This window comes from Cricetulus griseus, assembly GCF_003668045.3.
Source record: "Cricetulus griseus strain 17A/GY chromosome 1 unlocalized genomic scaffold, alternate assembly CriGri-PICRH-1.0 chr1_0, whole genome shotgun sequence".
NCBI classification, from domain to species: domain Eukaryota; kingdom Metazoa; phylum Chordata; class Mammalia; order Rodentia; family Cricetidae; genus Cricetulus; species Cricetulus griseus.
In genome coordinates, this window is record NW_023276806.1 from 88,775,007 (window position 1) to 88,789,830 (window position 14,824).

A 14,824-nucleotide genomic window follows, 5' to 3' on the forward strand; every position below is an offset into this window, starting at 1 on the left:
AAATATTTGAAAGTAAGAACTTATGATTTATCTTGAATAAGGAATGAAATGCCGTGAGTTTTTAGCTTACATGTTAGAAAAAATCTAATGTCACCTTGAGAATAAAGGTATTAACAGTTAAAGATTTAATAGAGTATGTAAAGTTGAAACAGAAAATGTTTTGAAATAGCATGTCCTAAGAGGAAGATTAGAAAATGATCAAATATAGGCCCTTCAATTTATGAACTCAAAATGAAACCAGTCTGTTGATGAATAAAATATTTTTTCTGGATATAAAAAGATATTACATATGAGATTTCAAGGAAATGAGAATCTAGACTGAGCTCTTTCCAAAGTCTGGGCAATTTATGCTTATTGCATTATCCCACCTCCATGCTTTGTTTATATGCCAAAATAAGAAAGATAACAAATTACAAAATAATCCCTTCCAAACTCCAAAGGGATAGCAATAATGTTAATAACAGTATATTTTGTTTTCATTACTTTTAAAATCAGTATACAAAGAATTAGGTATCATTATGAAATTTTCATATTCCACAATACTCTGTTCTTACTCAGTCTCCTCCTCCATGGCTCTTCTGCCATGTCCACTCCGCCATGGCCCATCCCCATTGCTCTTCACCCATTTGCTGAATCTTTTACCCCTCCCCCAAGGTAGTTACTGATTTCTGCTTTCATGTCACACATATTCAATCGCTTCTTTTTCTTCTCTCCCTCCCTCTTTTAAGATCTTTTCTTCCTATCTCAAGGTCCCCTTTCTTAGCTTATCATACATATATTCAAATTCAAAGATCTAGACACAGACACAAACACAGACAGACATATACACAAATACACACAAACACAGACACAAATGCACACACACAGACACACAGATGCAGACTCATATAGACACACACACACACACACACACACACACACACACACACACACACACACACCGAATTCCACATAGGAGAGAAAATGTGTTTGTCTGAATCTAGCTTAATGTCTTTAGCACAATGCTTTCCAGTTTTATCCATGTCTGATTTTAGTTTTTCCTTACAGCTGAAAATTATTCACTGTGTGTGTATATTATATTTATTTATCTTCTCATCTGTAGGTAGATTTTCAGGTTACTCTTTTTCTTAGCTACTGTGAACACTAGAGTAGTAAGTATGGATGTGTATACATCTATGTAGTATGGTAACAGAGTACTTGCATATATACCCCAGAATGGTGTAACTGGGTCTTTTGATAGTTCTATTTTCATTTTTTGAATAATCTCCACATAGAATTCTATAATGACCAAAGCAGTTCATATTTTCACAAATAATATTTAAAGAGTCCTCTTTCCTCTCATCCTTGCCAGAATTGGTTGCCATTTGTTTTCTTGGTCATGGTCATTCTGACTGGTGAACTGGAATGTCATAGCAGTTTTCACTAACATTTGTTGATGGCTGAGGAAGGATATTGAACAGATTTTGGCAATCTACTGGTCACTTGTAAGTTCTCTTTGGAGAACTATCTATTCAGTTCATTAAGTCATTTACTAATTGGATCATTCAGGGTGGTTTTAGAGTTTAATTTTGTAGTGCTCCAATTTTCAATGTATATATGTTTATAATTACTGTATCTTCTTGATAATATTTTTATCTCTGTTGACTAATTTGGGTTTTTAAATTTACTTTACCAGATAACAGAGTAGCAATGCAGTTTGCTTTTCACTTCCATTTCGTTGACAGATTGACTTTCATCTTTTGATCCTTTGTCTATGGACATTTTTGCCCGTGAGGTATGTGTGAGGTATGTTTCTTGGAGACTTCAAACGTCTAGATTTTGTTTTTCAGTCCAGTCACTTGCTGCATCCAAAGAGATGCAGATGATTGGTGAGTTCACGTCATTTACATTTAAGGGAATTATTTCCAGATATGTACAAATTCTTGTGAATTTGAGTATTTTTTTTCTGGTTGTTTGGATTATTGGTTGATCTTTACTTTCTCCCCAATTCATATCAGGGATTTACTGGTTTATTGTGTTAAAAACATGGCAGATTGCTTCCAGTTCTCATTTGCTCATTTATTTCTCTCATAAAATGTGTTCTTTCCTGTGCTGGAGTGATTGAAATGCATTTCCCTCCTCTACATTTTATTCCTGAGATACTCTGGTATCTTAACATACCAGAACATCATCGACTACCTTTTAAAGCTGTATAGTTGTTTTATTCATTAAAATAATAAATGAACCATATTTTCTTTATCCATTATTCAGTTGAGGGGCATCTAGGTTGCTTCCAGGTTCTGTCTATTATAAATAATGCTGCTATGAACAGAGTTGAACAGATGTCCTTGTTGTATGAATGTGCTTCTTTTGGATATATGCCTAAGAGTGGAACTGCTGGATCTTGTTGTAGACTGATTCCCATTTTCCTGAGGAACTGCCATACTGATTACCAAAGTGGCTGTATGAGTTTGCACTACCACCAGCAATGGAGGAGTGCCCCCCTTTGTCCACATCATCTCCAGCATAAACTATCATTGGTGTAAGATGGTGTCTCAGAGTTTTGTTTTTTGTTTTTTTTTTTTGTTTTTTTTTTTTTTTTTTTTGATTTGCGTTTCCATAATGGCTAAGGATGTTGAGCAATTACTTAAGTGCCTTTCAGCCATTTGAGATTGCTTTGGTGATATCTTCCTTGTACAAATAAAGTCTTTCTGGAGGTAAGGGAATGGAGCTTGCCACTAGCTACCCATAGAGCCCTAACATATCTGACAGACATTTCTGTGAACCAGGATAATCTGAAGGACTGGATCACATTTTCTTGGAAAAGTCTGAAGACACTTGGTGTCCTGATTTTACAATTAGGACAGCATACTGTTAGCAGTTGAGGCAAGGGTACTTCTTGCCCAGTGGCTTACCTTTACCACAAAGAACTTAAACTCAATGTTGAGTTTGTTCGATGCCCATCTTTCCCTCTGACATAATTGGTGTTGTCAGGAGCAATTGTGTCTCATTGTCATGAAAAACCTTAATAAACCATTTTAAATGCTATATTCTGTAGGTCTTTGAAAGGTTTTGAAGACTACTTATTCAGTTGAAATATATCTCTGTATATCTAGAAAACCTAACTAAGTTTTGACTAATATAGGTTACTATTTATAATCTCTATTTTATATACATTACATTTTTAAAAGAGTTGTATCAACACAATACCTACACAAGAGTAGAAATATACATATAACAAAACTGACCTTAAATTTGTATCAATAAACCAAAATCCATACCAATGCAAAGTATTCAGTTCTAATCATATCATATTCTCTTTTTTCAATAGAAAGAGATTGACTGTGATCATTAACTATTTATAACCAATCCCATTTAAATGAAAACAAATGTTTGTAAAAAATATCTGGGAATCTAGTGTCATTCTCTCCAAACTGCATCCTGAGAAGCAGAAAACCCAGAAGCCTGGACAAATCCTGTCTATAGTAGTGTGAGGCTGCATGGTCTCAGCTGTTTTGGATGTTGGATCACCTGGGCTACCACTTCAGGGGGTCTAGCTTGATGAAACCATATTAGTCTGGAAGAATTTACAGCTTTTCACCTTCTGTGGAAACAAAAGCAGAACTTCTTTTGCAAAGTAACCTGTCCTTAGACTTATGTTTTGAAGTCAAGGCATTTGCAAAATATGTAAGTTGGATTAATTCAGCAGCACTTACAATCAAATGTCTGTTAGCAGCAGTTGCTCCTTTCTCAGCTATCAAACAATTTAAAGGCAACATAGTAACATACAGTATCCAGACTCTCTGTGTACTTTCCATCTTTACGTGGCCTTTTAATTATTACTCTATTTCTTTTACTTTTATTCATTTTTTTTGAGAAAGGGTTTCTCTGTGAATCTTTGGATGTTCTGGAATTCACTCAGCAAACTAGGCTGGCCTTGAAATCACAGTGATCTGTCTGCATCTGCCTCCCAATAGCTGGGATTAAAGGCATGTGACTTCACATCTAGCTACTCTATTGAATTTTTAAGGGACTTTCTCTATCCTTCTTCTTTTCTCTCCCAAGCTATGTATATTTTTTAAAATACACTTTAAACTGTTTAGAGTTGTTTTCCCTCCTGAATCTGTCTTTACTCTATATCACTATCTTTATTTTTTTCTTTTGATCACCAGTCTTTTCAATCTTTTATCTGCTTAACAGTGTGGCTAAGATGAAAGCAGTGACTGGCTGCTGGCTGTTGGCTATGCCCAGTTCAGCTTTCCAAAATGGTGGTGGTATGTTTACCACCAGCTCTGGGAGTTGTGCTCACTGCCTTGACTCTGGTCTATGCCACCATCGAGCAGCTTGTAGCACACTGCCAGTTAACCTTTTTTGTCTGTATGAGTAAAAGCTAAATCTGCCATGCAGCATGCTGTGTGGCTTGGAGATGTTGTCTCTGTGTACCATGGGGGGAATCTGACATGCTGTGTTCAAGTTCAACTGCCACAGTGTCTCTGCATCATGGCCTGCATGAGACTAGGAAGCCCACTGAAGCTCCATTTTATGTGGAAATTCTTGCCCCATGATGGTGGTGCCATTTATAGACAGAGTTTCTGTCCCACTTGGCCCCTCTTGCTGTTTAGCCCTAAATAAACATGCAAAGGTATATATTAATCATAAACTGTTTGTCCGATGGCTCAGGCTTCTTATTGGCTAGCTTTCTCATAGTTATTAACTCATAACTATTAATCTATGTATTTCCACATGGTCTTATCTTACTGGAGAATTTCTGGCATCCTATCTTCCCAAGCAGCTACATGTGTGTCTCTCAGAACCTCTCTCTGCCTCCTCTCTCCAGAATTCTCCTCATCTCATAGCCCTGTCTGTAATTCCTGCCCAGGACTGGAAATCAGTGTTTTATTAATCAACCAATAAGAGAAACATACATGAAGAAGGCCATCCCCTTCATCTGAAAAGGTATTCTTCAAAACCTTTCAAAGACCTACAGTATATGGCATTTAAAATGGTTTATTAGGGTTTTTCATGACTAAGAGACACAACTGCTCCTGGCAACACCAATTATGCTAGAGAGGAAGATGGACATCAAAAAAACTCATTATGGAGTTTGCCTTCAGCATGGCAAAAATAACCATTTGGGCAAGAAACTACTCTTGCCTGGACTGTTTGACTGTATGCTGTATAAACAGTACATGCAGCACCCACAGGAAAGTTACTGATGAACTTGCAAAAACAAGATGGCACAGTCCAGGGTTCCAGCTTCATGGAAGAGTCTGCCAGACATTCTGCAGGATACAGAGAAAAACGACTGACAAACTGTCAATATAGGAAGAACAGTTTCAAATTTCCTGCTTTGCTGAGAAGTCTGCCAGACACTCTAGGTCTATAGGCTGAAGATGGATGTCCCAATGTTACAGAATAACTTTGGGTGACTATTATGGCAGTGAGATGTCTCTGTCAATACTAGGGTTTATATATTATCATTTTGAGGTCTTTGATGAGTTGAAGACAGATAGTTATGGTTATGGTACTAGTTATGATAAAAAATAAGTTACACATAAAACTTTAGACTCACAATGATAGGATAGAAGATAGAATGTTTTCTTTAAATTTTGCCAAATGTTAGTGGACTAAATACTGTTAGCCATAGTTCTTGCTTGATATCTGTTTTGTTATATAGACTTTTTACTATGTTAAAGTTAAAACCTTTCTTTTTACTAAGACAGAAAACAGGAGATGATGGGGGATGTCCTTCTGCATGTATGTTTCTCTTATTGGTTGATGAATAAAACACTGATTTCCCAGTAGCTAGGCAGAAAGTATAGGCAGGCCTATGAAATGAGGAGAATTCTGGGGAGAGAAGGCACAGAAAGGTAGCATGTAGCTGCTTGGGAAGAGAGGACACCAGAAATTCTCTGGTAAGATAAGGTCATGTGGAAATACATAGATTAATAGTTACAGGTTAATAATTAAGAGAGAGCTAGCCAATAAGAAGCCTGAGCCATTGGGCAAACAGTTTATGATTAATATAAGCCTCTATGTGTTTATTAGGAGCTAAATGGGGTGGGACCAGGTAGGACAGAAACTTCTGACTACAGATAGCTCTGTTGAGAATTCTCTATTTAGATCTGTACCCCACTTTTTTATTGGATTGTTTGGTGTTTTGTTTTCTTGAGTTCTTCATATATTTTGGAAATCAGTCCACTGTCTGATGTGGGGTTGGTGAAGAACTTCTCCCATTCTATGGGCTGCTGTTTTGTTTTGTTAACAGTGTCCTTTGCCTTACAGAAGCTTCTCAGTTTCAGGAGGTCTGTGCTACTGGTGTTATGTTCAGGAAGTGGTCTTCTATGCCAGTGCATTCAAGGAAACTTGCCACTTTCTCTTCTATGAGGTTTGGTGTGGCTGGATTTATGTTGAGGTCTTCAATCCATTTGGACTTAAGTTTTGTGCATGGTGATAAATATGGATCTATCTGCAGTCTTTTACATGCCAGCAACCAGTTATGCCAGCACCATTTTTTTGGATATGCTTTCTTTTTTCCATTGTATAATTTTAGCTTTTTTGTCAAAAATCAGATGTTCACAGGTATGTGGATAAATAACAGGGTATTCAATTTGATTCCATTGATCTACCTGTTTGCTTTTGTGCCAGTACCAAGCTGTTTTCAGGACTATAGCTCTATAGTAGAGCTTGAAGTCAGGGATGGTAATGCCTCCATAAGTTCCTTTATTGTACAGTATCATTTTTGCTATCCTGGGTTTTTTGTTTTTCCACATAAAGTTGAGTACTGTTCTTTTAATGTCTGGGAAAAATTGTGCCAGTATTTTGATGGGGATTGTGTTAAATCTGTAGATTGCTTTTGGTAAGATTGCCATTTTTACTATATTGATCCTACCTATCCAGGAGCATGGGAGATCTTTCCATTTTCTGATATCTTCTTTAATTTCTTTCTTTAAAGACCTAAAGTTCTTGTCATATAGTATGACTCAGCAGTAAAAAACAATGACATTTAAAAATCCATAGGAAATCCATAGGCAAATGGATGGAATTAGAAGAAATCACACTGAGTAAGGTAACCCAAACACAGAAAGATAAAAATGGTATGTACTCACTCATAAATGGATATTAGACATAGAGCAAAGGATAACCAGCCTAAAATCCACAACCCCAGAGAAGATAAGAAACAAGTGGACCCTAAGAGAGACATACATGGACTGCCCCTCCAGAAGTGGAAAGGGACAAGAACTCCTGAGTAAATTGCGAACACAGGGTGAGGTGGGAGGGAGGTAGAAGAAAGAGAAGGGGAGAAGGGGATGGGGGAGAAGAACATGAGGAATCAGGAAGGAAGACTTGGGGGAAGAACAGAGTAGAAGAGCAAGGAAAGACATACCTTGATAGAGGGAGCCATTATTGGCTTAATGAGAAACATGGCACAAGGGAAATTCTCAGCAATTCACAAGGATGACCCAAACTAAGAATCTAAGCAATGATGGAGAGGCTACCTTAAATGCCCTTCCCCTATAATGAGATTGATGACTACCTTAAATGCCACCATAGAGGCCTTCATCCAGTAGCTGATGGAAGCAGAAGCAGAGAATCACAGTTAAGCACTGAGGCGAATTCCTGGAATCCAGTTGTAGACAGGGGGGAGTGATGAGCAAAGGGGTTAAGACCATGCTGGTGAAAACCATAGAAACAGCTGACCTGAGCTAGTGGGAGCTCACAGACTCCAGACCAACTGCTGAGGAAACTGTATAATACCAAACTAGACCCTGAATGTGGGTGTGAGTTGGGGGCCTCTGGCAGTAGAACCAATATTTATCCCTAGTACATGAACTGGCTTTTTGGAGCCCATTCTCTCTCTCAGTCTAGATAGATGGGAGAGGGCCTCAGTCCTGCCCCAAATGATGTGATGGAACTCATCTCTGAGGAGTGGATGGGGCGTGGGATGGGGAGATGGTGGGCGTAATAGGAGGGGGAACTGGGGTTGGCTTGTAAAATAATATTGTTTTTTAATTTCTCTAATAAACAAATAAACAAACAAATAAATATGATAAATAAATAATAAATAATAATAATAAATAAATAAATAAATAAATAAATAAATAAATATGATCATTCTTCAATCTTTTGTTTCTGTCTTTTTACTGTGATTTCACTTGTGTTTAATGTATTGGGAACAACATCCCCAAGGTAACTTGATTAGAATGTACTTTTGTTATATAGATTATATGACATAGGCTTTCTGCAGTGTTAAATGGTGGACATGGAGACATACAATTTGTCTTCAAAGGCATAAACATGCTCGTGGTCCCGCATTCTATACATTGCTTAGAGAATCAGACATTGTCATTATCTATGTCTGAGGGTGTGCTTTGTTTTGTTTGGTTATTGGGTTACTGGGAGTCCACCTCAGGGCCTTATTATGTTAGGGAGCAGCTTCACCACTGATTAACACCCCCAGGCTTTTATGTTTTCATTTTGAAATGAGGTTTTGCGTGTCGCCCAGGCTTGCCTTGAACTTACACTGTTCTTATCTGACCTTCCAGCGTGGCCAGTACTCCTGGCAGGGTGAGATAATTCTGGATTATCAAGGAGTGAAGTGTGACAGAGGCCCCACTGGAAATCTGAGGGTATTGGGATGAGCTTTCTCTGGTGTATACACGAAGAATTTGGGGTCATAATCTCTAGCATGTGTAGAACCACTCATGCATTTCCAGCAGTGCTTGCACCAGTCATTTACAAGGGAACATGGTTCTCAAAGCTCTGTGGAAATGGATTTTCTCAGGCAAAACCTGTCTCCTATAGGGAAACTTTCCTAATTTCATACTGGAGATTGGGGAAATTAGCCACAGGGCTACTTTGTAAAAACTTCCCATCCGGACTCCAAAATTAAAGCTATTCCGAGGAGAATCTCAAGCATAGTCTGGGTCATATTACAAAAACCAGGTTGGATTTTAGAAAATGAAATGCCCCGTTTTTATACATTGCTAATAAAATCTAGGTTGTGACTGCTCTCTGAAAATTATAGGTAATAACATAGTGTTGTAGCTTCTAGTGCATTTAGGTGAACACTTTCTAGTTTTAGAAGGATTCAAAGAAAAAGGGACTCATTTAATTTTTTTGTTTGTTTTTTTTGAGACAGGGTTTCTCTCTGTAGCTTTGGAGCCTGTCCTGGTACTCACTCTGTAGACCAGACTGGCCTCGAACTCACAGAGATCTGCTTGCCTCTGCCTCCCGAGTGCTGGTATTAAAGGCATGTGTCACTAACACCCAGCCAGGACTCATTGAGTTTAATAAAGGGTTGTTTACACTTCATAGTATTTTATTTCACTTTTATGCAGTTTTCCTTGGTGAGTGTTTGAGGGTTTATACTGCTGCTATGATACACTGTGCCCCAAAAACAAGTTGGAGAGAAAAGGGTATATTTGGTTTACACTTCCATGTCACTGTTTATCATTGAAGGGCGTCAGGACAAGAACTTAAACAGGGCAGAAACCTGGAGTCAGGAGCTGATTGGCACTGTTAATGTGTCTTCAAAGGGCTGTTCCATCTTTCTATTCAGCCAGTTATTTCAGGATTGAGAGGAACAAGGTAACATCAGTGGATTCCATGCTCATGGGTCCAGTCTCACACTTTCTGTCTGTAAAGTGATTGATTACAAGCAATACTGTGTGAAATACCACGGTGTTGGATAAAGTGTTCTGTAAGCCCATGGATGCTGATTTTAGCAGAAGCATTACATGCAGGAAAGGCAAATCCATAAACAGAATAAGTTTCAACTCCAGTAAGGACAAAGTATTGTCCTTTCCATGGACAAAGTGGTCTAATGTAGCCAACCTGCTACCAGGTCGCTGGCTGGTTACTCTGGTGAATGATGCCATATCTGGGGATTAGTGTTGGTCTCTGCTATCGGCAGATCTGGCACTCAACAGCCTTGATGAGTGGTAGTCCATATTGTTGAGCCCTTGCACAAACCCCATCTCTGCCACCACTCCCCATTTGTTCATGTGCCCATTGGGCAATGACAAGAATGGCTGAAGAAAGAGGCTGACTGCATACAGAACAGATCATCCTATCTACTTGCTTATTGAACTCCTCAGCTGAAGTCACCTTTTGATGAGTATTTACATGGGACACAAATATTTTCACATCCTTTACCCATTTGGAGCGATCCATCCATATACTTCTTCCTGAGATGTCTTTGTCACCAATTTTTTATCCATGCTCTATCTAAGTGCCTGGCCACCAGGCAATCCATTGGCTCCAGCCCATGATACAGTAAGCAATCACACATCTTGCCATTTCTCCTTCCAAACAAACTGTATAACCATGTGTACTGCCTGAAGTTCTGCCCACTGTGAAGATTTCCCTTCACCAGTGTCTTTTGGGGTTGTCCCAGAAAGGTGTTCTAATGCTGCACCACTTCTGGGTGGTGCCTGAATAATGAACAGAACCACCAGTAAACCAGGCCCTAGTCTTCTCTTCTCAGTTAATTGATTATAGGTAACATACTATGAGGCCATAGGTACATACTTGGCAGCAAACAGCACTGTGATGGGAATAGAAACCATACGCATTTGGGCAACTTCTTCACGTAATTTGCTCATGTGACAACCAAGAATAGCTATTACAGTAAATATTGTTATTGCACTGAAATCAAGCTGGTACCCAGGGTAAGAGGCCTGGACTTCATTACAGAAGTTGAAGGGTTGTAATTTGAACCCAAGTCTCTCCAACTGCAAAGTCTTTTCTTACTAATATTTCTCCCTCCCTCCTTCCTTCCTTAATAGAACTTCCACTCTTGATTTCATTTTTAATTTGCATATCATTTTCACTGAGCATTCTGTTCTTGTCTGAAACATTAAGTGAATAAACAATCTGCACACCTGTGCACTGGGAAAACTCAACTTACTTTTTTTAGGACACATTTATACATAGCCTTTTGTTCCTCCACAATGAAGGTTAAATGGGAGACGGAGGAGTGGTGCTTTCCAGTGACTGTGTCACCCTGTAGACAATTGGCAGCAGGAGAGCAGCAGCTGCCACGCTCTTCAGATATCTCTCTATTTAAAGTTCAAAGAGGCTCAGGATAACAACAAGGAAGAAAGACGCGTGGCCCTGCCTAAGCCACCCAACAATAGAAATAATGGCTGAAAAAGGTAAGCTGTAAAGCATGGGGATTTCACGGCAAAAACAACTTCCCGACTTCTTTACTTTGTTTCTTAGCATTTTGATCTTGAGGATGGTAGGCTCTCTACTAAAGAACCATTAGCTACATGTTTCAGTGTGGTGACAGAAAGCTATTAAATATGCAGTTTTTGGACTATGTAAGATGAATAATTTTGAAATGGTCAGTGAAACATTATAATTTCATTCCTGCTTTCTTGGAAAGGTGAATTATAAACTACTTGTTTCTCAGTATTGAACTGTACCTGAGATCCTGGGGTTTTGGGGCCAGAAGTAAGAGCAGTTGAGTTCTTCATCAGATCTGCAGGTTGGCTGTGTAAGTTTGGAGACGCCTTCCCACTTCTGAGTCTGTATTATGACTATCAAATGAGAATATGGAGATTACTCATCTCTGATATGCTTCAGATCTGAATTATTTTTCCTAATTCTTAAACTTTATTTCATATTTATATGCTTCTATAAAAGAATTGATTCCAATATTAATAAATAGACTGAATATATCTTTGTATGAGAAGCAGTTTTTAAATACATACATGACATCTTTGCTTTAAACTCTGACAACAACATTGTGAGACATGTATATATTATCACCCCCACTTTTCACTTAAGAAAACTGAGACATAATGAAGTTTAGTATGTGTCCATAGTCACTAGATTGTGATGGCACTAGGCCTCAGACCTGGGCAGTGTTGGTCCACGGTGAAGTGCCCTTAAGAACACTTCCAGTGGTAGCCACTTTGGCAAGCTTGGAACCAGACAAACAATAAAGCATTTGAAAGGCTCTTGCATTTAAAGGGAAGATTTATTCTTATTTGTGCCATTAATGTAAGTGATCTAAAAGGACATTGGGTTTCATGTATTATCATTTCCAAATGATGCATCAGATTATAATAGAACTGAAAATATTGGTGTTAAAAGATGACCAATGCAGTTATACTTGGTTAAAATACACAGATGATACTTGTGTTGTTTTGCAATGCATAGCAAATAAAGAGATAATTACTTTTAGAGTTTGATGATGTGCAAATTTTATTAAAACAGGTGTTATAAAATTTTATTAAAATACACTTGTATTAAACATTTATACACAATTGAAATGTCTGTTAATTTTCAAGTTCTTTGAAGTTGATGGAAGTGCTGTATCACTTACATAAATAATTAAAAATATTGTCATATACTTTCACTCTAATAATGCCTTAATTAAAAAAAAAATTCTTTCTCCCAAATGAGACCGAAGTAGGTTTCATAATCTTTGCTTTACCCTTAGAACAACAGAACATGGCAGCTAAGGAGGAGTTTTCTCCTTTTGTTGCATCATGCCTTGTTCAAGGTCACAATTAGGAGAAGCAAGAAAATCCCATTTTGGCAGACAAGAAAGACTTCAACATTCCATAAAAAACATTGAAACTATTAAAATTCATTTAAGCTTCAGAAAGTTGGCTATTATGAAAGTATCTTCTAATTTTAGAAGTTCCTCATCTCCTGATGACTTTATTTTAACAGCATTAACCACCCTTCACATTTGAAGTGATGGAAATTGTAATGGGACTACAATTGCTAAGAACATCCATTCTTTCTCTTAGCTAATGGCATATGATCTCATTGTGTTCTTCAATTAAGACCATGTCTTAGTCCTTAAAACAGAAACATTAATTCTATAAGATGTTTCTCTGTGCTGCTGTTCAGTTTTTTTGTGTGTGGTATATATGCCTGTGCATTCCCTGAATGAACAAGAGTGACACATACAGTATTACAGAAAACTATGTATATAAATTGCTTTTTTACAGACTAGGTACAAACAGGAGATGAAGCATTATACAAGAGTCTTTCATGTGTATTGGATTATTATTGCTCATAGTCAAGCTCAGCACTGGTGCTGGTAGAGAATGACTTTAAAGAAACAAATTCTTTTTTTCTGATGATGATTATGTAAGGTATGATTTTTTCTTTTTCCTGTGAAATTTAAGATCAAAGTTAGTTATTGAGATCAGGAACAATTCTCAAAACAATCTAATCTTGTGTATTATGAGTAATTCAGTTTAGTAGGAATTACCTCACAGTTATATTGGATTCTTGTTATGTAAACAGCTGATAGACCCATTGCTGGACAAACTCATGAGTATGTTCTTTATCCACTAAACACAGGCATGGTGGGTCAAGTTTACAAAGCTTTACACACACTATATCATTTGACTGAAGAAGCATCCAGGAGGTAGATATTTCAAGTTCCACTACCCAGCAGGATGCTTCAAGTTCAAAATTGCACAAGTTCATGGAACTGTAAAAGGGTGACCTGTGGTTTGAACCCAAGGCTTATATTTCAAATATCCAGGATTTACAATTCAGTTGCAGGGTATCTTCTGAAGAAAACAAGACAAAAATATTCATGTGTGAGCCTGATGATAGTGCACTTCTTCTTAGCTTCCCCAGAGATCTTTCCTTGTTTTGCTTTATGAAGTTTAATGCCAAAAGGGTCTATTTAATTTGTTTTCATTGCTTTTAAGCAGACTCAACATCACCACAGCTCATGGTTCCCGTTCTTCTCTTGGTTGGATGGATTGTAGGCTGTATCATAGTGGTTTACATTGTCTTTTCCTAGAAAAGTAAGCATTTTCATAATGAATGTTTCTTCATAATTGTTCTAGAATTGATCTTTTCTGTTTTAGTAATGAAATGTTTTCTCCTTCAGGCAAGAAGACTTCAGGCTGATATCATTTAGAAGAACTAAGAAAAACAAGAACATGGCAGACCATTAAAAGTGTCTCATGTTAAATAGCTGCAATGTTTCATATCTTTTGGAAACTAGAATCTGTTTGCATAAAAATATCTTAGGATCTTGCTTGAAATTACAGATAAAAAATCTAAGAAAATTCAGGTGAAGTTTTCTGTGTCAAGAAAATAGGAAATATATGTTTAATTATGGCTAAAACTCACATTAAGCAATGGGGTTGAGAATGATAATTTATTAGATTAGAAAAGGTTTTGTATTCTCCTGCCAAAATGGATAAATGGACTAAAGAACAAGCAATAAACAGGAGACGAAAGACAATTGAAAAATTCGGGTCTTATCTCTGGTTCATAATGAAAGTATAATTTAAACCACACTGAAAGACCTTCACTTACAGCTGTGCAGCAAATACAAATGTTTGGCATCTTTTGTGTTGGTAAGGCTGTGGGAGATAAGCACTTTCATATGCTGCCTTTGCAAATTCAACATGTAATATTTTTTTGTTGTTTGCTTTTTGGAGACCATCTTGGTGTTGTCCAAGCTGGACTCAAGAGATCCTCCTGCCTCAGGCTCATTGAGTAGTTGAGAATGTGGGTGTGCACTATTTCACACAGCTAGGTATAATATTCTGGGGCTATATTTGGAAGTTAGTGTCTTCCAAAATTTATTGTCTTCATAGTGTATGTCAATATCCACAAAGCAGCAAAAATACGAAATAGCGTGATGTGCAGGGGCCAGAAACAACTGAGATGTACACATGATATAAGAGCGATTTAACTTTAGAAAGGAATGGAAAAGGTCTTTACATATTTATGTGATGTAATCTCCAAAACAAAAAAATGTTAATTGAAGGAATTAGCTCCGCCAGAGAAAAGGCTCAGCTGTTTAGAGTACTGGGGGCTCTTACAGAGGATCCAGGTTCACCTCCCA

General features: G+C 37.6%; 1 protein-coding gene across 2 annotated transcripts; it reads left to right on the top strand.

The window, feature by feature from the left end:
• The first annotated feature begins 11,125 nt into the window (after nt 1-11,125).
• Strit1 (small transmembrane regulator of ion transport 1) lies at nt 11,126-13,765 on the top strand. Of its 2 annotated transcripts, none has more exons than XM_035451065.1 (2): nt 11,126-11,138; nt 13,671-13,765. In XM_035451065.1, the coding sequence occupies exons 1-2, from the start codon at nt 11,126-11,128 to the stop codon at nt 13,763-13,765; spliced, it is 108 nt and encodes a 35-aa protein (XP_035306956.1). The 2 variants fall into 2 exon arrangements, with proteins under 2 accessions (XP_035306956.1, XP_035306957.1); XM_035451066.1 differs by having other exon boundaries at nt 13,674-13,765.
• The last annotated feature ends 1,059 nt before the right edge of the window (nt 13,766-14,824 follow it).